Consider the following 27,265-nt stretch of genomic DNA (forward strand, 5'->3'; position numbering starts at 1 on the left):
TCATTTTTCACAATAAAAAAAGTTGACTACTGAATTTAAGATGAGGAATGCTCAGGATGCCCAAAAAACCACTAAGATGGATAAAATCATCATAAAAATCCACAATTCCATATTGATTTTCCCTGACTCAAGATCAAATTACTGATTGCAAACATCTTGATAGGCTGTGTCCACTATATTTAACACAATGTTTTGGGAACGAAAAAGCTTTCCACTTGATGAGTGCCGCATTAACAATCAATCAAAAGGACTTGTGACCAAACACTTAAAAACATTACACACCAGATGGGAGCAGGTGAAAGTGGACCAAAGAAACCAAAGATGGTTTTAACTGCAGGAAAAGTTTTGGCTACAGTTTTTTGGGATTCTCATGTTGTGGTGCTCATAGACTACCTGAAAAATGGCAGTACTGGGAAGTATTATGCTTCAATATTGGACCAACTAAACTATTCAACTTTGGTGCTATTCAAACTAAATATTCACATCTGGTAAAAAAAAATGTGACCTTTCACCATAATAATGCATCTGTATACACAACTTGGCTTGCCACTGCAAAACCCTATGTCCCAGATTTCAAAGCGCTTTCACACGCACTGTACTGGCTGTATTGACACCTAGCAATTACTTCCTCTTCCAAAAACTGAAAAAAATAGTTTGCTGAATGAAGAATCACTGTAAATGATGAAGACAACGCTGAGGCATGTTTATTTTGCAGAGTTGCACAATCACATTACACGGTATTAAACAGTTGGAAAGTCATCGGTCTAAATTTATCAAATTGGAAAGTGATTAAGTTGAAAAACTTCTGAAAAATCTCATTTTTTCTTTATCAGGCCACAAACTCCTAATAATTTAAATGAAAAACGAACTTGTTTATATCAACAATTTAATAATATTTTTCACTTACTTATAATATTTACTATTTCTGTTTAGTAGATTTTTATACTTCAATAATACACAGCCTGATGTCTTTCAGATATTTAAAATGTTTTCACAAAAAACCTCAAGAAAATTAGTTAGAAAACTTATAGTAAAAAAAAAAAAAACTTATTCCTAACATTCTAGAGACCACATTTGCATTAGGTAGCAAATTTCTTTGTGATATTTCTTCATCAATACACATGTTTCTAGTCTTCACATGTGCTATGAAAAATCTCTTTTTATAAGTCTTTTTTAAAAACTTATTAGCATTTTAAACAAAAATAACATATCCAGAAAAGGGTTGCATAACTTTCCCAGCTTTGCTCTTGACAAATTTTTCTCTGAAATATAGTTTTTCTTTTCTTTTATGGAATACTTAGACTTTTATGGAATATTTAGAGTATAATTATCAAAAAGATCAAAATAAAAAAATTTGAATTTGATTAGACCTGTTTGACCAAATGACAGTTTACCTTAAGATATATGCATTAGTAAAGTATAAATGAAAAGAAAATTTTTAAGAAAACAATTTGGATGAACTGAGCAAATTATATTTTTATCATCAAAATTATATTTACTGTATTTGGAGTATAATTGGAACAGAAACTATTAAAAACATTTGGACCCATTTACACCCCACTGTTCAACTACTTCAAATAACATCTTTAATAACTACGACTAGAAAAACAGAAATTATAAAAAGTTCCAAAGAATTTTGAAATTTCTGAACCCGTGGGACTGACTTTTTTTTTTAAAAAAAAGTGTCCTAGTCATTTATGTTAATACTAGTTGCAGTTGATTTTCAATTTTCAAAATTAAAGCTAAAAAAAAATTATAGTAGGGGTATCTTAATAATTCAGGATTAGGTAATTCAAAATTAGGCCACAGCAGAGATCTTAAAATAGTTAAATTTCAAACCAGGTTTTTGAGATTTGGGGCAAAAATTGTTTAGAAGTAATGTTGAATATTCCCACCCTTAAATCTGATTCACATAAAACTTCAAAATTTTAATTTTCATCATACATACTTTTAAATTTTTAAGTAATTATAATTTTATTTTAAATTTCATCAAAAATACTTTCATCATCTAAGCTCAATTTTCAATGACTACTATAAAAAAAATAAAAGAATAAGACACGAGGAAACCAGTTTTAATTTTTTTTTCAAAATATTATGCCCTATATGCAGAAGTTTTTCAAAGAATTTTCATTGAACCAGTCTGGAAATATTAATCAAAATACAGACTAATGTACATTTCAAAAATTTCTATAACTGTTTTGTTAGTTTTTTGGACTAGAGGAGGTCTTCAAAGTCAACATTTTTAATAACCCAGATACCCAACATTTTGGATGGTCGCTTTATTTCCCCTTTATGGTTATGCTGCTGCAGCAGCATAGTTTTAACTGGGAAAGTAGGAAAAAACTGATTTTAAATCTACAGAATCGGTATGAACTATAAAATAATACTTTTCTAATGTTTCCTTAAATTTCAATGTGCTAAGGTTAGTGCTGAATAAGGGTGGTAAGTTGTTTTTTTAATTTGGTGTGACTTACAAAAGCCAATATCTTATTATAATTCTTTAAAGTTTATTTTATAACCTGAAACAGAATAAAATATTAGTAACAACCTTACCAACAGATATTTTAAAATACCACTTACTTTTAAATGGTTATCCCCAGTTGGTCTATGGCAGTAGTAATTGAAGGTTACATTTGCTATCGATAACTTTATTGTTTCAAAATTCTACTTCAATACTCTTTCAAAATATAACTTACAAATATAAGATACAACTATCACATTCTTTGCTCTACATATACATTCTCTGCTCAATGAACCAAATTACAAAAACTATACTACTTACATGCCAAACTGGTATGAGAAGATGTAGAGTTTAGTACTCTCCTCTGTAGTTGCTCACAATTGTATGCTAACCAAGCCTCTTATGACTTGCATACTTTCCAGTTTATTCATGTAGTTATCTACTCTTAATTGTTGTTATGAGAAATCAATAATATGAAATCAATGACAATAATAACTATTACATTTTTTTTTAAATAAACAAACGACTGATTTTTGTAAATTTATACACAATTAACTTTAAGTGGAAAAGACAAAAACAAACAAGGATAAGAATATATAAAGTATACAAAGGAAAGTATGTAAGGATTCAAAGCAAAGTATACACTTTACTTTGAACTGTGCGTACAGGTGTACACGTGTTTGTGTACTGTGTTCACACAGTTTTAGTGAACAATAGCTGCATATAATTTTGAAAACTATTTGATATATGAGGGTGTAAGGGCAGCAATGATGTATTATCTTCTTTCTGTTTACTAAGAACTAAGAAATCTAGACATAACATTTTCTGGAAGACTCTCATCTAATATAGTTCAAAATTCCCATTTAAGTTTTTACTTTTTTTAAATCTGGAAAAACTAGAAAATGCTACGTTGACAATTCTCATTTACAAAAACTAATTGAACATCATCTGAAAAAAATAAAATAATGTAATTATATAAAAACAAAATAGATCTTACCTCACCACCATGTGTAAATTGCAGACCATAATCTGATAGTCCTTGTTTCAATGGATCAACAGACTGATGATGTGAATGATCAGCCATCAAATACTTATACTGAAAATAATGCTGATGTTGATACTCTATCATATTTTCCTTCATTTTACGTTTTAATGATTTAATTAGAGATTTTTTCTCCTGAATTTCCTTTCTTAAAACATTCAAGTCCTGAAATTGATAAACAAAAATAACTAATTATAAATATTCAACATTTTATTTCTAAACCACAAACATAACAGCGATCAGTTGTAAAATAAAACAGTATTACAATGCTTGAGAACACAAATTTGCATAGTGTAAAGGTAAGCTAAGTTTTTAGAAGTAGAAAATCTGATTCTATCCATATAGCACTTTAGCACCAAGTTTAACTTTTCATTCAGCCCATGGATAGCAAATATGAAAACTTTGGACATTCTTACAGAAAGAGTAATTATCTTACAGAGTCCCAACAAAAAAGTAACTGTCCTTGGAATTAATAAATAATATCGAACATGGACACAGGCAGTATCAGATAATATTTCTACCAAGAAAAATGAAAGATAACAAATAGAAAGAACAAACCCATACAGAAACTGCCTCTGAGCTAGGTAAATAGTTTAGAGAAAATGTTCGCACACATACGGGAAAAAATATGCACGGAAACCAGTATAAAATTTAAGAAAAAAAAATTTTCATAACTTATAGTAATTTTGTTATATAAATGTTCAACATGTTCTTCATTCAAAGTTATAATGGAATCAATATGATTTTTTTTTTCATGTTAGCAGCCACTTTTTTACTCCCTTGTACAAAGTAAAGGAAGTATTGTGATCGTGAAAAATTTCGTTTTTCAGATTTCAACGGAAATATCAATATTGACCATCCCTGAATCCACTTTGATTAGTTTTTTAGCATGACGTCTGTACGTACCTATCTCGCATAACTCAAAAACAATTAGCTGAAGGATGTTGAAATTTTGGATTAGGACTGTTGTAACTGTTGAAGTTTGGAGCCGATTCTTTGGTAATTAAGTCTTAAGTTCTTGTTACTATCAGTATTTTATTATGATTGAAATATTTTTTGAATATATAACACAAACTGTTTTAATATAATTGAAATATAACATGAATTATTTGAATATGATTGATATATAACATTAACTGTTTGAATATAATTGGAATATTTCTCTAAATTAACTGGCATAGAGCTGAACTGCTGAAAAACTGGACTAAGACTGCCCACCCATTGTAGTGAAGAGCTTGCTTATACAATGTTGGTGGAGCAGCTGATTCATCAGGACCCTTGTGAACTGTAAAGAGCCAAGTAATGCCATCAGGAGTAGAGTGCATCCGTAAAGAGCCGAATGAATTCGACCAAAGCCGAAGATCGTTAAATTTAAAATCCTACATTAAATAAAATTAAAGTTCCAACATTTAAACAGGAATAACAAAAAATAAATGTATAAGAGTATTTAAAAATTACACAAGTAATTTAAATACTCCTGAGTCTTAACAGTAACATGTAGTTGTATACCTCCCCTTTTGATTGCAATCGACTGAACCAAGTGTCCAAAAAAAGACCAAAATCCAAAAAAATTGCATTTCAGACTTTTTCTTAACTGCAGTAAATAAGCCCTCATTGAGAGCTTTTCAATTATGTATCATAAGCGGTACTTATTTTCAACGGTTCCAGAGTTATAGCCAAATAAAATTTTAATTAATGATATATTTGGATCTTACAAGAGAAGGATCTTACAAAGGAACTTATCTCCTTTTTTTTAATTTAAATATATTGATTTATCAACAATTAACCTGTTTGTAAAAAAATGTGTACAATATATAATAATTCAATAATAACAATAAAAAAAAAATATGAAAAACATCTAAAGTTATTGATGAAATAAAATTTTATGTACTTTTCATTTAAAAAAAAATGTTGTTTAATATGTAATTTAATAGGTGTACAATGAGGTCATGTAGTGTCCACATCAGAATTTTTTATGATTGCACCACTGATATGGTTTATTTTCACTTCAATACTTCATTTGAGTAGACCACTGAGCAAGGATTATTTCTGTAACTTTTTCTTTTAAATAACCCCAAAGAAAAAAATTGTGAGAGACAGATCTGGCAGTTTAGACAGAACTGGCAGCTGAACTGTGGTGATCAATCCACTGGAAAGCCACTGAGTGGTTATCACAGTTCAGGTGGCAAACTAAATTGCCAGGGAAAACAGGCACCAACTGACTGACAATGAAGCACAACAGTACCCTTTTTAAAAAAAGTGCAATCCTGTCAACTGATCCAGTTGTCAGCCTATTCGTTTAATCAACCACACAATGAAAAACCCAGAGTATGTCCTTGATCTTCGGATCCAAGACGTCGTGCAGTTGACCAAAAACCAAAGCGGCTTTGTCTGGGGGAGCAGGTCGATCAATGCAATTTATGCCACATGTATGCGCTTATTGAAAAACATCTTGAGAAGTAGAATCCAATGCACCTAGCTTTCCTTGACTTAGAGAAAGTTTTTAACCAAGTGCTGCACCACCTTAATTGGCTAGCGCTGCAACTGCACTGCATTCCTGAGAAACTCGTCAAGGTTGTGCAGTTGCACTTTTAGCAGCGCTATGAAATCAGTTATAATCTGCTGATAACATTCAGATATTTCTGTGAAAAATATTGGACCTGCTATTCTCTTCTAAGAAATCACACATCATCAAACTTTGATCTTTTCTGAATGTAAAGCAATCTTGTAGGGAAAATATGAGGGTTCTCTGCACTCCAATATCAGTTCTTCTATGGATGTTTACATAACCACTTAGATGAAATCATCCCTCATCACTAAAGAAAATATTATCCAGCATCTGAATACTCCTACAAACAAATCGCATAAACTATTTGCAATAACTAAATCTTTTTCTACGACCAAGTTCTCACAATTCCTGCACAACATAACTGTGGCACAGATGTAATTTTAATCTCTTTGTGGATTTGCGGACACTCCCGTATGACAATCCAATCTGCTGAGATAACCTGCTTATTCACTTTCAAGTTGATCATTTTAAAGGAACTACAGACATGTTCTAAAGAGTTATCATTTAAACTGTTGGTCGACTAGAACATTTTTTTTTTGTTTGTCTACACAACTGGTCTCTCTAAAACGAGTGATTACACGTGAAATTGTTGACTTATTGGGTATGTCTAATTGAGGAACAGTTATAGCAAAGTCTTACTGACACTTTAAAAATGACGCGATTTTAAATAAATATATGGATATTAAAATAATATAAAATATATAAAAATAAATGCTCAGTGTGACTGCATAACACATGTGAGTCTTATAGCACATCTACCACAGACACAATAAGGGAGAATTCACTTGATTGTTGCATATACTTTATTAAAATAAAGTTAACAATACCAACCAAAAAAAAAAACAATTTCCTACTTCAAGAGATTAATGAATTCAGGGTCACGTAAGTTTTTGCTCACCCGGTAGTTCTGTTTTAATTTAATATATTTGAATACTAAAATAACAATCACTTTGATCACATCGGCTTAATCACAGCTGTTGGGTTGTATCTGTCTTTCTTCATTCAATATCTAGCCTCTTATTTCTCATTAAAATGTAATACTCCTTTCTGCAGATTTCTTTAACCATTGCTGCAAGTGTTTTATATGCAATGAAAAATAAAGGCTTGCAAAGCCGAATGCGCTCCAAAGTCGCTGTACTGATTTAAAAATTACTAAAAAATTGTACAGCACAGCTGCTATTCTTATATAACTTACCTCGTTCAAAGTAATATTATTCTTTTCCAGTTCTGCAACACAATCTTCTAAATAATCTTTGCAGTATGATAAGTAGCTAATAGATAATTGCGCTAACCGAAATAACTTAATAAAATTATTATCATATATTTTCATATTATCATTATTACAATAAAAATCATTCTGTAAGTTACAATTAACGATATCATTTAAGTGAGAATCCAACAGGCCAACATCCTGCTCCTTAATCAGCCGATCTACATCTAGTTCTTCTGAAACAAAACAAAATAAATACAGATACTTTTAGTAAAGTAAAACAGAACATAATAGATCTACAAAAATTATCATTATAAATGTTACATAATTTAATAGTTGAAACATTTAAGTTGACCAAGGTGGCAAACTACCACTGATCATATGCATTTCCACGACGTTTTCATATTCAATCTTCATTCCTTTCCTTTTAGGTAATTACACAAGGATAATTGTGTCAGCAGTAATATTAGCATTATAATTTGTTACATTATAATTTATTGTTTCTATTTCAATCATTCTTGTGCTTTTATGTAGAGCAATTAAGATACAAAACAAAAGTAAAGGGGTCATTATGAGATTCAAACATCACCAATCTTCCATGTGATCCAGCTTACTGTTGATAAGCATCGATCACATACTCTGTCAAAATTGCACTTCAATCTATGCCGATCAAAGCATATACAAAAAGGGTGGATAAAGTAGTCTATATAAAAGCTGGCTGGATCCAAGCCCCTCCACGCACCACATCAACCTGTTTACTGTCAGGGACCTGTATTCATCCACAAACCCAGCAGAAACTGAGATGCACCATGCCACCTCTGAGAACAGAAAGATGTGCCAATACCCAAAACCATAGTTTATTTCTTAAATGTAAATACCAACCGTAGCACACCAGCATACAAGTAGTCTCATAAAACCAGAGCAAAGATGCAAACACTGCAATAGACTATAGACCCACGCCTAACCAAACTACATTGATGCCAAATTCATCCAGCAAATTGATATAACTGATGCCAGAAAAAGAAGCCAGCTGAAGGCAGAAACAAGTGACACAGCATCACAGCATAAAAAGCAGAAAACTACACCGATAATCACCAAATAAAGCAGGTAGTTCAGGTACAAAAACATAAAAAAACAACGATAAATAGCCAGCTGAGTCACATGTAACTCATCACAACCCAATGCCATCGCCTACAAAAAGAAGTCCACCCCTCAATAACAAAACACAGAAAGTATTCAACATCCCTAAAGACACTTTTCCAACAAAGATGCATGTTACTGAACCGCAATCCAATTAAAATCCTACCAAAGCAAGCTAAAACGAAGCATATGTGTCCAACCAGTACCCTAAACAATGTCATAAACAACACACTACAAATGCTACACTTTGATCTTAGCCAACAGGCCTTAGGCCTCTTGGCTATTCTAACAGGCCTGTTTTTTACCTTTTAATTCTTAGGTACTAGTAGTACTTATATGTTACCAAATGTCCTACATTAAAAAAAAAAAAAATGGTCGCCCAATGATAAAATTTTGAAAATGTCTCATTTTTGGGGCCCAAAAACCACATGTGAGACAGGTGACAAAAATCTGAAATGTTTACAGCAGTAAGTACGTTTCATGTACTTAAAAACCATATAAAATTTATTTTGTTACTAAAGGGTTGACGAGTAATGAAGCCATCGAAACCACTAAAAACACCATTCCTTTTAACTGTGAACAATGTATCCAAAACATACACAGCACTATTTCAGATAATAATGTAGGCTACTACACAAAATATTTTGATATGTCTATAATGAGATAGCATATATTCTAGATAGTTTGTTACTTAAAGAATGACTCACACACGCAAACTCATGTTTAAACACGAAAGTGAATAGACATGCATGGACATGAATGTTTGCGTAGTCCTGAATGTAAACATTGTAGAAGGCTGTTACCGTTTTGATTTCAATGTGATATGTTGTATTGTTACTAGCGTTAATACTGTAGTTAAGTAATGTACACTTGTTATAAAGGAATTTTATTAGCAGTGAACTTCTCTTTCATGCAATATCTTTTATTTTTAATTTTATTAATTACAGAAATTTTTATTTTAGGTATAGAGAAACTATGATAAGACAAAGTGAGGTGCAATAGGTAGTTTTATAATTTATACTAACTGTATTGTTATTGTAAGAATCCTTTCATTTTATAAAAACGGATTATGGAGTGTTAATTGACATTCACACTGAAACAACAAGTAACAATTGACTTACAGAATATGTCATTGACTTGAACAGAAAATAACATTGATATCTTTAAGAAGTGGATGTACTGAAACAAAGAATATCTGTACCTTTCAAAAAACTGAATATTTAGATAAATATTTTCATATTAATGGGAAAAGTTAATTTGACCCATTTACCTATCACACTAAACTGGTTAAGAAATTTCTTTGGAAAATATCTTTTAGACTTTCAACAAGCAATCCAAATTTAAAATTAATTCCAGGCAGAGCACTGCATACAAAATGCTTAAACAAAATACAAAAACCACAAAATGATACAGGAAGCGAAACAGAATGTCAAGATATATTTGAACCTCAATGTGTTAATGTCAAGTCTGTGAATAAAGCTTATTCAGCACTTGGCATTTCCCTTGTTAAAATTATAAAATTATCAAGCGGCGCAAAGGAACCAATTTTAAAAAATAAAGTTACAAAAATAGCAGTCAGTTACCAGCAAATTAAATGACTCCTTTGATTTAAATATTTCTACAGAAGAAACCAGTTTAGTACCAAATTATGTTGATTTAGGTAGGGAATATGAAGAATTAATCATTAAATTAAACATAAAATGAAAACAGTTACATCAACCCAGGAAAAAATTAATATTTTAAGTTTATTATCAAGCAGCTAGAGCATTCAAAAACTTCAAAATGAGTTTAGAGTTAGTCAGTATTTAGTCCGTCAATCCAAACAAAAAGTGGAATTTTGCCACAAATCGGCAAAAAGAAACCCAGTCACGTAATTGATGAAAATTTTATTTAATATGTCCAAGATTTTTACCAGAATGATGAGGACAGCCAAATGATGCCATGCAAAAAGGATTATGTATCTGTAAGACAAGCTGATGGGAAGAAAATTAATATTCAAAAAAGGCTTATCTTATGTAACTTAAAGAATTGTACATAGCCTACAAAGAAAAACATAATTTAAAAAATTGTTTTTTTCAAAATTTGCTGATTTTTTGTGTTCTGGCTGCTGGGACAGGTTCTCTCTCTCTCTCTCTCTCTATATATATATATATATATATATATATATATATATATATATGTGTGTGTGTGTGTGTGTGTGTGTGTGTGTGTGTGTGTGTGTGTGTGTGTATCACCCACCAAAATGTAAAACTCATGTTATCTGCTCTAAAAATGAAATTTGCCTTCAGAGCTTTTTCTGTCAACTACTGGAAGAGGACAAAACATTGCACCAAACGTGAATGAGGACTTATCAGTTCTACCCAATAAAAAAAAAAAATGGCAGGAGCATTAAGTTATGCTAAGTTTGTTATCAAAAAGTACAAGATTTATTCATAACTTCCAGTAGCAGGAGTAAAATAAGGTAAAAGTGAATTTAACAACTTTGCAATGTATTTGAATTGTTTATCAATTTATTCATTGTAATGAGTTTAGTTGTAATTTTTATAATCTGAAAAAGAATACATAACATCAGTATTTTTGGATAGTTTTTTATGGTTAGAAGGAATAGTGTTTTTAGCGGTTTTGTTGGATTCATTACTTGTCAACCATAGAGTAACAAAATAAATTTTATATGGTTTTAAAGTACATAAAAAGTACTTACTGCTATAAACATTTCAGATTTTTGCCACCTGTCCCACATGTGGTTTATGGGCCCCAAAAATAAGATATTTTCAAAATCTTACGATTTGGCGGACATTTTTTTTAATGACGAACACTAACAGTCCAATTTTTTTTTATAAGTACTACTAGTTCCTAAGAGTTAAAAGGTAAAAATCAGGCCTGTTATCCTATGCCCTTCATTATTTATTTTGGACCCAAAATTTGAAAAAAAACAACAATTTGTAAATATAACTTCAGTAGACATTACAAGATTTGGTTATGTAACAAAATGAATTTTGAGTACACTAAGATGTAGTTCCATTTTTACTCTTTCCAAAATGCCCTTTTTGACCCTCTGTACAATGTAAAATAAAAATGCTACAGCTAATGGAAAAAGTGACAAAAATGGTTGTTTTTACCAGTTGGCAAGTAGAAAATACTATATTAGTCAAGAAAAGATTTTTTTGGCCACTATAAGTTAGGTAGTTATCATATAACAAATATCATCAAAATCAAAAATAGTGATGTACTGATCATTTTTTAATTAAAACGGAATACCCTAAACTTAAGATGTCATCAATGTTTTTTTTTACAGTTCCCAAGGACATATTTATTGCTTCTGCAATTTGCTGACAAGTTATCCGTCGATTATCAAGGATCAGTTCTTCCACTCGCTGAATCTTCATGGGAATGACTAAAGTAGGCTCTGAACCACCTCAATCGAGATCAACACTCACTGATGTACAGCCTTCTTTAAAATGTTTGCACCACTCAAATGTTTTACTGCGACTAAGAGTCTCATCATCGTACTGTGCAAGGAGTTGAGAATAAATCTCACTAGGTTTTATACCTTCATTCACGAGAAATTTCATTACAATGTGCTGTTCCACATATCCATTCACTATATTGGACGCCATGTTCTTTACAATCGACTGTTGTTGTTGTTGGAACATTGCTTCACACTTGTCCCTTATATGTACAACCAACAGAATGCACAGGAATCTCCATTTACACTCTAGTTAAACAAAAGTTATAGTTTATGAACATTCCTCATATATTTCATGTACTTTATTCTAATAGAAATGCCAAACAAGTGACCAATTTAATATTAAGGCTAATTAGAGAGGTTGCAAGTGAAGTATGTTAGGTTACATTTGCTAATATTTTCCCAAGTTCAGAAACTCATTTAATTCTATTTTTGTTATTTAATCAAGTTAACGATTCATTTATTCAATCTATCAATAACTGAGATCAAACAATACAAATCTCAATGAAGTGCATTTAATTATGTGTAATAAACATTCAATAAGGATTATACAAAGAAAAAACAAGGAAAAAACAAGAATATTGAATACAAATTCAAAACATTACCCTCACTGCTACAGTTATATATATAATTTTTTGATTAATTTTAAAATTTTTACACGTCAGAAACAACAATAAAGTGACAATTTTTTTTTTACAGTTGATGAGAACAACATATGCCAAGTTTATTGACTTTTGAACATCAGTCATCTTTCTAAATATTTGCCAAGGTTTGAAGCGTGTGGTGTACAGTTTGGCTAATGTTTAGACTGTTATTACATTTAGACAGAATAGATTAGAAGGTAACATTTTTATTCTTTCCTAAATAAAACTGAATATAAAATTGTTTTTAATGTTATGAAAAAGAATTTTGCACTTATAGTAAATCAAATCCGAGACCTTCCTGAAAGATAAGAGGGTCAATCCATTTGAAGTGTTCCAAAAAATCATAAGTTGATTGCTTGACCAATTAAAAAAAAATTGAAACTTACAAACTTGTTTCCTTCATGTTTTAGGACTTTAAAACTATTTTTTTTTTTTAAATTTTTTATTTAAGCAGTTTACCTGTGGCGGCCATTTTTGTTAAGGTGCACACACCTATTTTTGTGATTGTAAGGGTTTACGGAAAAATCATAACTAAAAAACTATTGGTTTATCCTGGAAGGATGAAACAAAAAGCAATTTAATCACATTTTCTCAAGGTAAAAGATTGGTCTAGTGGTTAAATTACCTATCTCTCTTCTTTCTACAACAAAATTACCAATATAGTTGAACAAGAAAAACAGTGAATTTCACTTTTGGTAATTTTTTTCAAGAGGCAGGGATGACATATATAGTTTGAATTATTTTTTTATATGTAGGAATATGTTAGTAGTTTCACCATAGATAATATTAATGATGATACATGTATGCCTAAATAATTATGAATTTTTGAATACTAATTTTTTTTTTTTTAATTCAAATTTTGGCTTCAAATAATCGGGCTGGTGACAAAAATCTCAAATTCGACAACTTGCAGCGTTTTTGTAGATGTTTATGGTAAATAAAAAGGTTTCTTGTGTATTGAAATAATAAAAAAGTTATAACCTCTCAAAAATCATGAAAAACCTGTTAAAAACCACTTTGACTCTAAATAAGTGTCCAAGGGGTTTATTTTTCTTTTTTGCACTTCATATTTTTTACATAATATTTATATTTAGCCCCTATGTTGTTAAAAGTCGGTGTTTTCAATATTTTTAAAATAGTTTTTTTTAAATTATTGATAGGTTGTAATTTAATGATAACTTAACCAATACCACTAACCAAAGACAATTTTGATTCAAAAATGCTTGTAAAATTTATCTAAACTGAGATTTCAATGAGTAGCCTACATCTTTTTGCAAGAATTCATTTAAATTTTTATACTATTTTATTTTTGTAAACACTATTGAAGAAAAAATAAATTGTAGCAAGATTTTAATTATTCTTCCCTGAATTTGCCTGTTTCATAGCAATGAAAGTTTATTATTTAGTGTGGTTAAACAATAGCTGTGATATCTATTCTGATAATTCTCTTGAAATTGTGCGAGAATGACCCATCACTGTAGTTAGTTCAAGTGATGTCAAATTTTTCAGGACTTTACAGATAGATACCCACATTTGTCTTGAGACTTTTGAAATGATGAGCGTGGTAGAGCTGAGTGAAAAAAATGAACCTGCACATTGTCATTTCTGCTGAGAAAAAATATTTTAAAACTGTTAACACAAAGAGACTTTCCAGGAACTAAATTTAAATTTGGAAAAATGTGTTCTCGAAGGGCTTGCACTAACTAACGTTATTTGTCTTAAAATTTTTCTTAACTGTTGAGTTCTCAAAAGGTCACAACAGAACTGTCCATACAGATGACTGAATTTTGACAAAAAAAATTTTTCATGATATTTACAAACACTAGTGAGATCTGAATTAACACGTAAAAAATGGGTGGATCCTTTTTGGAATTTCCCCCTCCCAAAAAAAAAAACACTTAGTTAACCAATCGGCCAAAAATCGATGTATTTTTATTATCTAATAAGAATTACATGGGAATATGCATGTTTCAAAATAAAAAATAAAAATTGATAAACAAAATGTGTTGAAAGAAAAACTTGTTATAGGAGAAATAACCTAAAAACCAAATATAACCATTTATATACCATTTGTTATAGGGGAAATAACCCAATAATCAGATATAACCATTTATATTACCATTCTTATAACTATTTATATTTATTTATTTTATAAATATAATCTTTTTTTTTATATATACTATCTTTTTACACCAGGTTAACCGGTAACTTTATAAATATAATCTAACCAAACTTAACCTTTTCTTTCTTTTTCCTGTTTAGTCTCCGGTAACTACCGTTTAGATAATACTTCAGAGGATGAATGAGGATGATATGTATGAGTGTAAATGAAGTGTAGTCTTGTACATTCTGTTCTACTATTCCTGAGATGTGTGGTTAATTGAAACCCAACCACTAAAGAACACCGGTATCCACGATCTAGTATTCAAGTCCGTGTAAAAATAACTGGCTTTACTAGGACTTGAACGCTGTAACTCTCGACTACCAAATCAGCTGATTTGAGAAGACGCGTTAACCACTAGACCAACCCGGTGGATTAACCAAACTTAACCTACGCTCGCTTCACTCGCTAACTAATTAACAGTAACATTTTACTGTTAATTAGTTACTAATTACTAATTAACAGTAATGTTTTGAATATTTATATAATAATTTCATTAATTATTACAATTATTTAAATAATCAAAACATTACTGTTACTTAGTCGAAGTTAGTGATCAAAGCAAGTGTAGGTTAAGTTTGATAGATTATACGAGTATTTATAATTTATATCTAAAATTATAAGCAATAGTGCTTATATTTTTAAAACATAAAATATCTTAATATGGAGAATGTTTAAAATGACTGGTATAAAAGAGAATGATAGTGAGTTACCAGGTTGTTGGGTATTTTTCCAAGCTGGTTACTGTTAACAGTAATACTTCCTGCTATTTTAAACTTGCATATTCCCACCTAATTCTTATTAAAAACACATTGATATTTGGTCAATTGGTTAAAAATTTAAGTGTTTTTTTGGGGGGGAATCCCAAAAAAGATCCAAATGAGTTGTTGGTTTCATCTCTAAATTCACAAATTTTAATGAGTTCTTTTGGCGCTGTACCATACACTGTTTTATGACACTCTTGATTCACAAAAATTCCTATGGTACATTGTCTTTCCACTGTTTTATGTGAACTTACTTGAAAATACTGTAAAAATTTAACAGATTTTAAAATCTGCAAATATAATTAATATAAATAAGATTTATTTATTTAATAAACACTTCCAAACACATGATGAAATTTGAGACATTCTATAAAGCTGTGAACAGGTCACTCACTAATGTCAGACTGACCAGTCTGTAGCTGCAAAGCTAAATGATGTAACAAGGATAAATGAGCATGTTGGAACATATATTTTCCTGACGAATAGAACTTTTTTTTCTTTCTTTTTTGGGGGCAAAAAACGCCTGCATGTTATCATTGCCTGGAATTTTTTTTAATAAAAAATAAAAGAAAATAAAGCTAATCTAAAGGATGAATAAAACTTACAACTAATATCACAGATAAAATCTAAAATAAAACCAAAAGTGAATAAAATTTAACAAAGTCCGAGATGGGTGTAAAGGGCCCATTCTCGGATAACAAAAAGACTAAAAAGAAAACTAAAAACCATAAAAGATCTAACATAAAAAAAATGCACAACAATATTAAATTTTTTGTATTAGCCCAGTACTACGCAGAAATAGAAACATCCGGTTTAAAATTTCATTATCATTGTACAAGACACCACGAATGTTTCTGGATAGATTAAATTTACGATGCAATGCCGCATAACGTATGCAATCTATGAGTATGAGGTGCACAGTCATGCGACAGTTGCATCGTGTGCATAGGGATGCGTGTCCTCCTGACATTAGGTACTCGTGTGTGACCCTCGTATGTCCCATCCGCAATCGACAGAGGACTACCTCCTCACACCAGGTTTTTCTGCATGAGGAGTCCCATGGCAATCTTTAATCTGCTGGAGTTTATTATCAACAGTAGCCGTCCAGTCACCTTGCCACTTTGCTCTTAGTGATTGTTTTATATAATTAATAAAATCAGAAGTAGCAACTTGGGTGGTGAAAGGAGGCTGATTACATGATTCTTTGGCAGCGTAATCTGCATGTTCATTACCTGGAATCCTTACATGGCTAGGGACCCAGCAAAAACTTACTTCTGTGTTGCGATTTTTCAACTCAGCAATTGCGTTGTAAATTTCAATGACGATAGGATGTTTGGAATAAAAGTTTTTTAAGACTTGGAGAGTACAAGAGTCACTGCAAATAAGAATGTTTCTATATTTAGGGTTAATGATATTTAGAGCCTTATTTATAGTGTATAATTCAGCTGTAAACACATTCGTAATACCGGGTACACCAAACATATAAGTTCTTTCATTGACAACAAACGCACAACCAACAGTATCGTTTTGTTTTGATCCATCAGTGTATACCACCGCGTCTGGGTTCATCTTGGGGAGAACACACAGAAACATTTACTGGAAGAGAGTAGGTAGTGTTGATTGTTTATTGTATGTCGTAAGGTCAAAAATAAGATTTATTCCCCACAGAGGATATTAGCATGGATACGATGGAAAAAATGACCGGGTGTCAATATATGCTGCCGCAGATGTCGGGACACCTATAGGTGCACTACATTGTGGACGGTCCTTGTACTTTCCTGCATTAGGATTTCTAAGGACTGAGTCAAAAGCTGGGTGATTTGGCTGTCCTTTGAGACAAGCAAAATAAGATAATAAAGGCTGGTCTCATCTATCCCGAAGTGATGGTTCACCACAGTCTACAAGTAAGCTCACGACAGGGCTTGACTTAAACGCACGTGTGGCAAGCCAAAGGAAAGCATGATGTACACTTTCCAGCATTTTAAGTATGGTTTGATGAGCTGAAGAGTAGGCGACACAACCATAATCTAAACCGGAATTAACAAAGGAATAGTAAAAATGTATCATACATGACCGATCGGCTTCCCAATTGGTGTTACTGAGGACTCGCATTATATCTAAAAGTTTGGAACATTTTGTTTTTAATTCTTTTATATGTTTGACCCAGGTAAGATAGCTATCAAAAAATAACCCTAAACACTTGATGTAGGGAGAGATGGCAATAAGCTCTCCATTCAGAAAAACTTGCGGAATAGAAGGGTTTCGTAGCCGATAAAAGACTACACGATTCGAAATGACTTAAAATGCTTGTTATAACATGAACACTGTAGTTGAATGGATTAAACAAGTCTATTTAAACTACAGTAATAAGTATAAAAATATTAAAGTGCCAAGACGACAAGAAACACTCTTGGAGCACTAATTTGGTGGGTCAAAATGGTGTCGCTTTTAACAGATTTTTCATTTTTTTGGAGAGGTTATAACTTTTTTATTAGTACAATACATAAGAAATTTTTTTATTTGCCACAAACATCTACAAAAACACTGCAAATTGAGCAAATTTGAGATTTTTATCACCAGCCCCATCAGAGTTATTTGAAGCCAAAATTTGAATCTTTAAAAAAAAACTAGTTTTCAAAAATTCATAAACATTCAGGGCTACGTATATCATCATTTATATTATTTATGGTAAAACTACTAACATGTACCTACATATTAAAAAATAATTCAAACTGTGTATGCCATCCCTGCCTCTGAAAAAAAAATACTTAAAGTGATATTTCACCATTTCTCATGTTCAACTTTGTTGGTAATTTTGTCATAGAAAGAAGAAAGATAAAGAGAAGAGAGGTAAATAAACCAATGAACAGATTACTATTTGTTTCATCCCTCCAGGACCAATATTAATTTTTTTCTGTAACCCTTACAATCACAAAAATAGGTGTGCACACTGTAACAAAAATGGCCGCCACAGGTAAACTGCTTAAATAAAAAATTTAAAAAGAATAATTTTAAGTTCCTGAGACATGTAATGGGTAAGTTTCAATTTTTTTTTATTGTTCAAGCAACCACCCTTGGGTCACTTCAAATAAATTGACTCAAGACTGAAAATGAACTCAACATTAGCGAATGAAAATTCAATGTGATGACTACTAACATCAGCATCAAGCCAATTGGTATATTGTGGCCTAGAATTTCAGTCCATCAACAATAAATCAGTATAATTCAAACAGTACCAATATTTCACTTTATTATATTACCATATGATTGACTAGCGCAAATCTAAAATCTAATCCCACATTATTTTCTAATTATCTCCTTGACACAGTGGTCACCAAATTTGAATCGATTCACAAATGGTCTTCTGTGTAAGAAGTAAAAATTGAGGGATATTTAATGGATTCTGGACACAATTATATTAAACATTTACAAACAAAAACCTGAAAACGAATACATCATACATGTATGGCGACAATGTTTGTGGCAAAAGATACAAATGTTTTTTGCCAGATAACTAAATCTCATTCCACAATATGGCTTGTAGTAGAAAACGAAATCCAAGGTAAACAAATACTTTAAGAAAACTGTAAGATTGAGATAATTTACATATCTCATCATTAATAATAAATAAATCTTTTATTCTGATCAGTACATAAAAATACAGAAATAGATCACCTATAATGTAATAGGATGGTTACCCTGTTGTTTCTATAATAAACAAAATAAATGTTGGAAAACTAAACAGCCCACTAGTCAAAATTAAAATAAAACGATAAAAATTTGCTATGAAAAGAGAGTAACTTACCTATTTTTTTCCAATCAACTTTACCCCTGAATAATGAAAAACTGAAGCCGGTGTCTTTATGTATTTTTCTATTCTTAATTGGTACATAATTTTGAACGGAAGGCATCATGCCTGTAAACAAATAATTACAACGAACTCTGGCGACTTAACAACAAAATTTATATCACGGCAGTACAGCTGTTTATTGAAGTAATATTTTTTAGAATGTAATACCAACGTTAATTATTTTTAAAACAATAAAAGATTACTCCGCAAATACGATACATTTAAATGTATAGGAAAATATAAACAATAGCCAGTTCAAAAAACACAACTTCGTTAATTTAATAGAAATTATGTTATACTCTAAATAATTGTCATCGTACTCTTCAACGAACCATAACAGATTGTTAAAAACAATCTTTCACAATATTCTAATTTTATCTTAATTCAGTTTATTTTAAAAGAGAGTAGTTTTAATTGAGTAGTTTTTTGAGCTAAGTTTTTTGTAATTTTATAATTTTTAAATAGTGAAGAATATAAAAATTAACCGCAAAACTGATTGAAAATAGATTCCATTCGCTAAAAATCTGTTACCAATTCCACTGATGAAAGAGTTACTCTGTACCTAAAAACAGATTCTGCCAAAAGAAATTTCTCTATATTATAAAAGAAAATTATTATATTTAAAAAAAAAGTATTATCCTTTGAGTTTCATAACAGAAGTTATTTAAATGTATTCCGTAACATGTTCCGTACGATTGTTTGATATTAACAGAATTAATTGTAAACGGTTCTTACCCTCTGAGTAAAGAGGTAAGCAGCTACAAAACGACGGCTCTTGTCCCCGTCGTCAAGAACGCACAGTTTTTACAGAGTGCTCTATTGGTGTCTATATCAATCTTTTGTAGCTACACCGTTTACTATACTATGCTGTACACTACATGAAGTATTTATTTATCTTTCCCGTTCTAGACTCCGGTAACAAGAACCGTGGTTAGAGGCAATAAAACTTTTTTGATATATTTTCTTATTATTTTTTCCAAAAAAAAATATGACATATTCTCGTAAAAACTATTTGTTATACAATACTTTTATCGATAAACAAAAATTCGTCATTAGCTTTCATTAGTAATCATCATTAGTATTATTATTATTTTTTTTGACAACACACTTTTATTAAAAATAAACCGGTAAATACATTTAAAGCGTCTTTAAGATAAGAAGCGAAATAAAATAAAGTTATATAAAAAGAAACAATAAAAACGCAGTAAAAAATAACAGTTTTTCATTAATTTTTAAATTACCGACTTTCTTCGTATTTGTTTTTCAAATTCATAGAACATGAATTTAATTTATTTTTAGTTTTTCTTATAAAGTTCTTTTTTTAGCCTCCTAGACCACCGTCAGGTATTGTTGTCAGAGAATGAGATGGAATGGTAATTTTGTATCGTGTGAAAAAATGCCATTCCTGACCGAGATTCGAACTCTGGATGAAAGGCTGAGACCGCTACCACTCGCGCCACGAACATTCGCTAAGTCTTATTTAAAACAGATAAATCCCAACAAAAGTACTATTGTAAGAAAAAAATTTACTTAAAAGAAAAGGAAGGCGACGTTTTAATAACAAAATAATAAAATGGCATTCTGACTAAGGCAAGAACAAGGATGAGAGATGTCTTTTCCCAAAGTTTATATATATATATATATATATATATACATATACATATATATATATATATATATATAAATTCTGAACTGACGGTGGTTTTATTTTGGGATCTGGGGTTGTGAAACGCGAAGATATGTGGAAATTTTCCAGAAATCAAATCATGGTACCCATTACAATAGTTAGCTTTGTTATGAAATCTACCTAAAACATTAGATTGTCCAAAAATATAATGAAATAAACTATTTTGTAATTTAGTGGGTTTTACCCATTTACAACCCCCTCAAAATTGCATGATTCATTCGGTTTGAAAAATAGATATTTTACGTAAAAATAAAAACAATAAATTATTTTTAATTATTAAAGATCTTTTACTGATTTTAAATAAAAGTCCATTTAAAACCATGACCTCGTTTATATTAGATTATACATCGGACCTTTAATTATTAAATACCACGTCATTATTTGCAAGTCATTTAAAAATTAAGTGATGCGTTGATATTAAAGTGCAAGCTGATCTATCCTATTCGTATTGCATTATAATATAATATTAAATTTAATATTAAATTTTATGTTAAATTTAAATACGTATATTATTCATATTTTTTTTATAAATTTCGTTTTTATAGGATAGGCATTTTTAATGTTATTACGGTCTATTAAATAAAATGTTTTATCTCTTTAATTTTTAAATAGCAAATGTAATAATATCTTTTATTACTTTAGACCGGAACGCTGGTTTATAATTCTATTTTGTAATATGTCGACATTAGAAAATAAACAACAAATATATATATATATATATATGTGTGTATGTAAGTAACCTTTTACTTCAGGGCTATTATCTTTTTTTCTATTTAGCCTCTGGAACTACCGTATACCTCAGAGAATGAATGAAGATGATATGTATGAATGTAAATGAAGTATAGTTTTGTACAGTCTCAGGTCAACAATTCTTGAAATGTGCGGTTAATTGAATCCCAACCATCAAAGAACAATGGTATCCACTATCTAGTTTTCAAATCCGTAAAAACGTTATTCTTGCCTTTGCTAGGATTTGAATCTTAGAACTCTCGACTTCGAAATCATCTGAATTATTGTAATCGCGAAAAATTTCAGATTTCAACGTAAATATCCATTTTGACCATCCTTAAATCCATTTTGACTAGTTTTGGCGTGATGTCTGTACGTACATATGTACATCGCATAACTCAAAAACGATTAGCCGTAGGATGTTGAAATTTCATATTTAGGACTGTTGTAAGATCCAGTTGTGCACCTCCTAGTTTGAGTGCAATCGACTGAACCAAAAGTGTCCAAAAAAGCCCAAAATCCAAAAAAAATTGAATTTTGGATTTTTTCTTAGCTGCAGTAATAAGCTCTCATTGAGATATTTTCAACGATATATCATAAGTGGTACTTATTTTCATTGGTTTCAGAGTTATACCCAATGAATTTATAATTAATGAAATATTTGGATCTTACAAGGAGAAGGCACATCGGTTCGAACCTGACTTCATTTCCCATTTTTTTTAACTTTGTTTTTTTTAATGTATTGATTTATTAATAATTATTCACCTCTGATTGTAAAAAAAAGTTTTACAATAAATAATAATTCAATAACAATAAAAAAAAAAAATTAGAAGTTATTAGTGAAATAAAATTTGATGTACTTTTAAAAATGTATATATGTAATTTAATAGGCATACAAGCAAGTCATGTGGTACCCACATCAGATTTTTTTTTAATTTATGCTTATTTCTATAAATTACAGGTTTAAAAAATTATTCCAGAAACATTTCATAAAATTTATCAATCAATTATAAAAATAACAGTAATATAATGCTTCTCTTTTTAAACTGTGTGAAAATTCTGCGAACTTTAGAAATATATTTTCAGTAATTGTTATTGGTTAATATTCAATATTAAATGACAGTTTTTTCATCAGATACTTATAAAAAATAATTTTGATTTCGTTAAATTATATTAAAGAATTCTTGTGTAAAATACTGCTTACGTTACAAAAATATTTAGATCATATTTACCATTAACTTCACAATACATGTTAAAAGTGATTTGCTTCACATATAGCTTGTTAGAAGTTTCATTTCATTTGCAGCCACTTTTCATTATATTTATTCACTCGGTTTGAAATTTTACTTTCATGTTACTTTAGAATAAGTAATGTTTTGAAGAAATAAACTAATATCCCTAAAGATCTAGAGGTTTTAATAAACAGGTTTTTTAAGATAAAGTGATGACCAAAACTTCTTACATTTCATTAAAAATATGAAGTTTAAGTGTAATAAACTGCGGGACTAAGACAAAACAAACTTCTTTTTTTTTAATGCTTTTATTTAGTCGCATCAACAATTACAGTCATTAGCAACTAAAGTTAGTAACACCACCAGGTAGTGTTACATAAAACAACAAAAACCACAAACAACAAAAATAAACATAGACATGTAACAAAAACAAATACAAACTAAAATACATAAATCAAACAAAAACCACTAAATTGTATTCTTCATTCCACTGTAGGAGAGGAACCACAACACATGTTTTATACCTTCTTTCCGGTTTAGTAGAAATTTCATATCTGATCCCAGGTCTAAGTTTTGCAAACGGTTCCAAAGATTGAGCAATCAAAGAGCAGATGGTGCACAGACCATTTGACCATGCAATCCTCACAGATCTTCTGAGGAGAGCCAAATAATGAGCATGGATAAGCCTCGTGTGTCTAATCCTTAGCAGAGTTAAGATGACTTGGTCTCTTCTGTTGCTTGGGGAAAGAGGTTTCTCAAGCACATTCTCCCGGATGTTATGTAATGCCATGGGAGGACTCAACAGCCAGAACCTATTCCACTTAGCCCGCAATATTACACGGACTGATCTCATGAAGTCTCTATCACATGTTGATTGTACTCAGAATGCCATTTATTGCAGCTCTCTTGGCTGCTTCATCAGCCTGTTCATTCCCGAGGATGCCACAATGGCCAGTGACCCATACCAGTACCACAGTCTTATTTATCCTTGAAAGGACATCGTGAATAATCTGGACGATGGATTCAGAACGTCTGCAGTTCAAGCTCTCAAGTACACTCCTAGAGACAGTAATTATTAGGAAGCTGTCATCGCTATGGGTTTTGATAACTTACAAGGTGGAGTAAATCGCATAAGCCTCGCAAAAGAACACCGAAGAACAGGCATTAAGCTTATATAATATCTCGGTGTCAGGGAGAACAATAGAACAGTCACATAAAACAAACTTAATCATCTTCAGTTTAAAAAAATAAAGGACTTACTACATAGCAGCAGAAGATTGTATAGCAGACATCTATTTTACATGTATATGGTGATAATTTCATGAAAATTGTAGATTTTTAGTACTTTACATATAATTATTTTGATAGCATAATTCTCATAACCACCTACATGTAACTAAGCCTCCTGACAAAAATAAACTTGGACCAAAACCTAAATCCTATATTTATCAGTAAAAGAATTAACAAAAACAATTTTGTGAACTTTTTCACGGTCTGGATTTTAAATTCGTAAAAAATACTATTGTGGTAAGTATGAAATTTTAATTTTTTTTTGTTCTCTTGAATGAAGTAGCTGTTAACTTCTCAATTTGGAAAAAAACAGAAAATGTGAGTTTTGTAAGCATAGTTTTCACACAGGTTGGAAGAGGTATTTTAGATGTGGGCAAAGGAGATATAATGTTGCTGCTTCAAAATACATAAATGAACTCATCTAACTGTATCTTTCTTTCTTTCTTTAACTGTAGCTGCCAGCAAAAGCCTGTCATCTCACCCCATGGCTTTGTATTTTTGTGTAATACTTATTTACATTTTATATTAGTTTAAGTTCCTTACTGAATTACTTATTTTGTATAGTATATTTTTATTTATATACATTATAATAATAATATTTATCTCATACAAAATATTTAGCCAAGATATTTGTTATTTACAATAACAACTACAACAGTGTGTGAATTAATCTGAACGCAGATGTTATTGAATAAAAAATAACTTAAGAAAAAAAATCATAACTGTACAATTTGTGAATATCTAGTAATTAAAATGTCTTCCTTTATTCTTAACCCCTTACCGGTTATGTATTTTCACTTAAGATTTTATTTTATTTTTTACTTATAAACTTTTTTTGACTCATAAACTTTATTTTAATCATGATTACAATACATAAAATACAATTCATGCAAAACATATTTTATTATGTTTAAAAAAACCTTATTACTTAACCTCGTTGAACATGTTAATGATTAATGATCTTTTCATCTTACCCATAAATATCACTAAATTATACTTTATACTGTAATTGAAATTATTGTCTTTACTACTAAAAGTTTTATTCTATTGCGATTATTTTTAATAGTTTTTTAGTATATGAAATATTTTAAAACACGGAACTACACACAGTCCAACACGCACTCCGTATACTGGTATCTTGAGTCTTTCTGCTTTTTATTGTGTGAACACACTACACATCTTCTTGAAGCATTTGCTCTCTTTCTGTTTTTTAGGTACGTACTCTGGAAAGTGCCTTTCCTTCAACCTCGGAGGATTCTCTTCTGGTTATGGTTTTCCTCTTTTTAGTTTGGCTAAAAAATGTTTTTCAGCAATTGCTTTTACCAAAGCCTTTCTAAATGCAGATGAGCCTGGTGTGTCTAATCCTTAGCCATGTTAAGATGACTTGGTCTCTTCTGTTGCTTGGGGAAAGAGGTTTCTCAAGCACATTCTCCGGGATGTTATGTAATGCCGTGGGAGGACTCAGCAGCCAGAACCTATTCCACTTAGCCTGCAATTTTACACGGACTGATCTCATGAAGTCTCGCTCACATGTTGGAATTAATACTGTCAAATGAATTACATGTTGAAATTAATTAATACTGTCCTCCACATTTTTGCTGCAAAATATGTGCATTGAATATGCACATATTAAGGAGGTGTTTCAATTCCTTTTTGTACCAAATTTTATGCCTTTTTCATTCAAGAGAGTATGCCCCAAGCATTTTATCAATAGATCTATTTTATCAATATCCCCTATATAAACGTTGTAATTATTTGTAACTGTATATATATAATGGATTAAATGAACACAAATTAAAGTTTTATAAGACATTAAAAATATGGTGTACGGACCACGCTTTCAGGTTAGCTCTAGGAGCTAGTAAGGACACTGATTGCTAAACTGTTTCGAGGCTCAATAGCCATTTGTGGCACAGACATTCAGTCTTATGCTTTAGGAAGACCGAATGGGGTGGTGGCAGGAGAAATATCAAGCAAACCAAAACATTAAAAAACTGAACATTACAGAACTTAACAAAATTTAACCTTTCCGTTTTTCCCTCTTCCCTTTTTTCCTTTTCCCCGTCTTCTCTTTCTCACTATTTCCCTTTTTCAATTTTTTGCAAAAATTTATTTTCATGTAACTAATATTTATCCTTAATATGAGCCAAATCAGACCATAAATGCAATTTTTCCAAATAACTCAACCCCAGCGCCATCTGGCGGGTCCATTTTTTGCAGAGGTATTTCTTTCCATATAAATAACACATATTCTGAATACACAGAGTCCAATCATATCATAAATACAATTTTTCAAAATACTCGATCCCAATGCCACCTAGCGGGTCCAAACTAATTCAGAAACCTTCGTGAAAATGGGCTTCGCCACTCATTAACAATAACAAATTTTCATTTTCTTCAAAAATGGTAAGCATTCGTCGACAAAATTGTAATCGCTGGGTGAAATCTTGATCGTTTAACTGCTGCACGACGACTATCTTGTAAGGATGGAAATGCAGGTCTGTATGCAGAATTCGTCTTACCGTACTTGTGCTCATTTGAAGCGCTGCTGAATGCCTCTGAATAGAGCGGCGTGGGGTTCTGACATTAGCTTCCCTTACTCGTTTTCGATGTTCTCCGGAGTGCTAGTAGTTCGTCGGGGACCCCGTTTTTTTTCGTCAATATTGAACCGCTTGTTCGAAGGTTGTTCACCCATCGCAATATTGTGTTACGAGAAGGGACACTTACATTACGATGGATATTAAACTGACGGCGGAAATCTCGCTGAACAGCAGTTACGGATTCGTCATTTCACACAAAACTGTCAAACGCGTACAGGCGTTGGTCTAGCGTCCACGGCTCCATCTCAACGACTAAAATGTAAATGCTATGAACAAAGGAAACGTCAGACACCAGCCACGTGCCCCTCCCACCACGAACGCCCGAGTACAACCTTCAATGTCTTATCTTTCAAAGAAATAGGAAAATCCTGACTACAATAGAAATCATCGGAATACACACAATATACCATTTGAAGCAGG

At 31.0% G+C, this 27,265-nt stretch overlaps 2 protein-coding genes across 6 annotated transcripts in view; one reads left to right on the forward strand and one right to left on the reverse strand.

The window, feature by feature from the left end:
• Positions 1 to 12,701, forward strand: part of LOC142332972 (dihydrofolate reductase-like) — a 30,082-nt gene extending 17,381 nt beyond the window's left edge. Inside the window, exons 4-5 of the transcript XR_012758464.1 lie at positions 4,334 to 4,502; positions 12,588 to 12,701. The gene's annotated coding sequence lies outside the window, so the exon portion shown is untranslated. The remainder of the gene's footprint in view (positions 1 to 4,333; positions 4,503 to 12,587) is intronic.
• LOC142332971 (uncharacterized) overlaps positions 1 to 19,466 on the reverse strand; it is an 84,430-nt gene extending 64,964 nt beyond the window's left edge. For 3 of the 5 annotated variants that reach the window (XR_012758461.1, XM_075379718.1, XM_075379719.1), the window contains exons 1-3: positions 19,263 to 19,466; positions 7,268 to 7,518; positions 3,459 to 3,668 (exon numbers count right to left, since the gene is read on the reverse strand). Coding sequence is in view for 2 of the 5 variants with exons in the window: in XM_075379718.1 (XP_075235833.1) it covers positions 3,459 to 3,668; positions 7,268 to 7,518; positions 19,263 to 19,371 (570 nt within the window). In the remaining 3 variants the exon portion in view is untranslated. The remainder of the gene's footprint in view (positions 1 to 3,458; positions 3,669 to 7,267; positions 7,519 to 19,262) is intronic. The other 2 variants (XR_012758462.1, XR_012758463.1) reach the window with 2 other exon arrangements.
• Between the last annotated feature and the right edge of the window lie 7,799 nt (positions 19,467 to 27,265).

This window comes from Lycorma delicatula, chromosome 12, assembly GCF_047948215.1.
Source record: "Lycorma delicatula isolate Av1 chromosome 12, ASM4794821v1, whole genome shotgun sequence".
Taxonomy (NCBI): domain Eukaryota; kingdom Metazoa; phylum Arthropoda; class Insecta; order Hemiptera; family Fulgoridae; genus Lycorma; species Lycorma delicatula.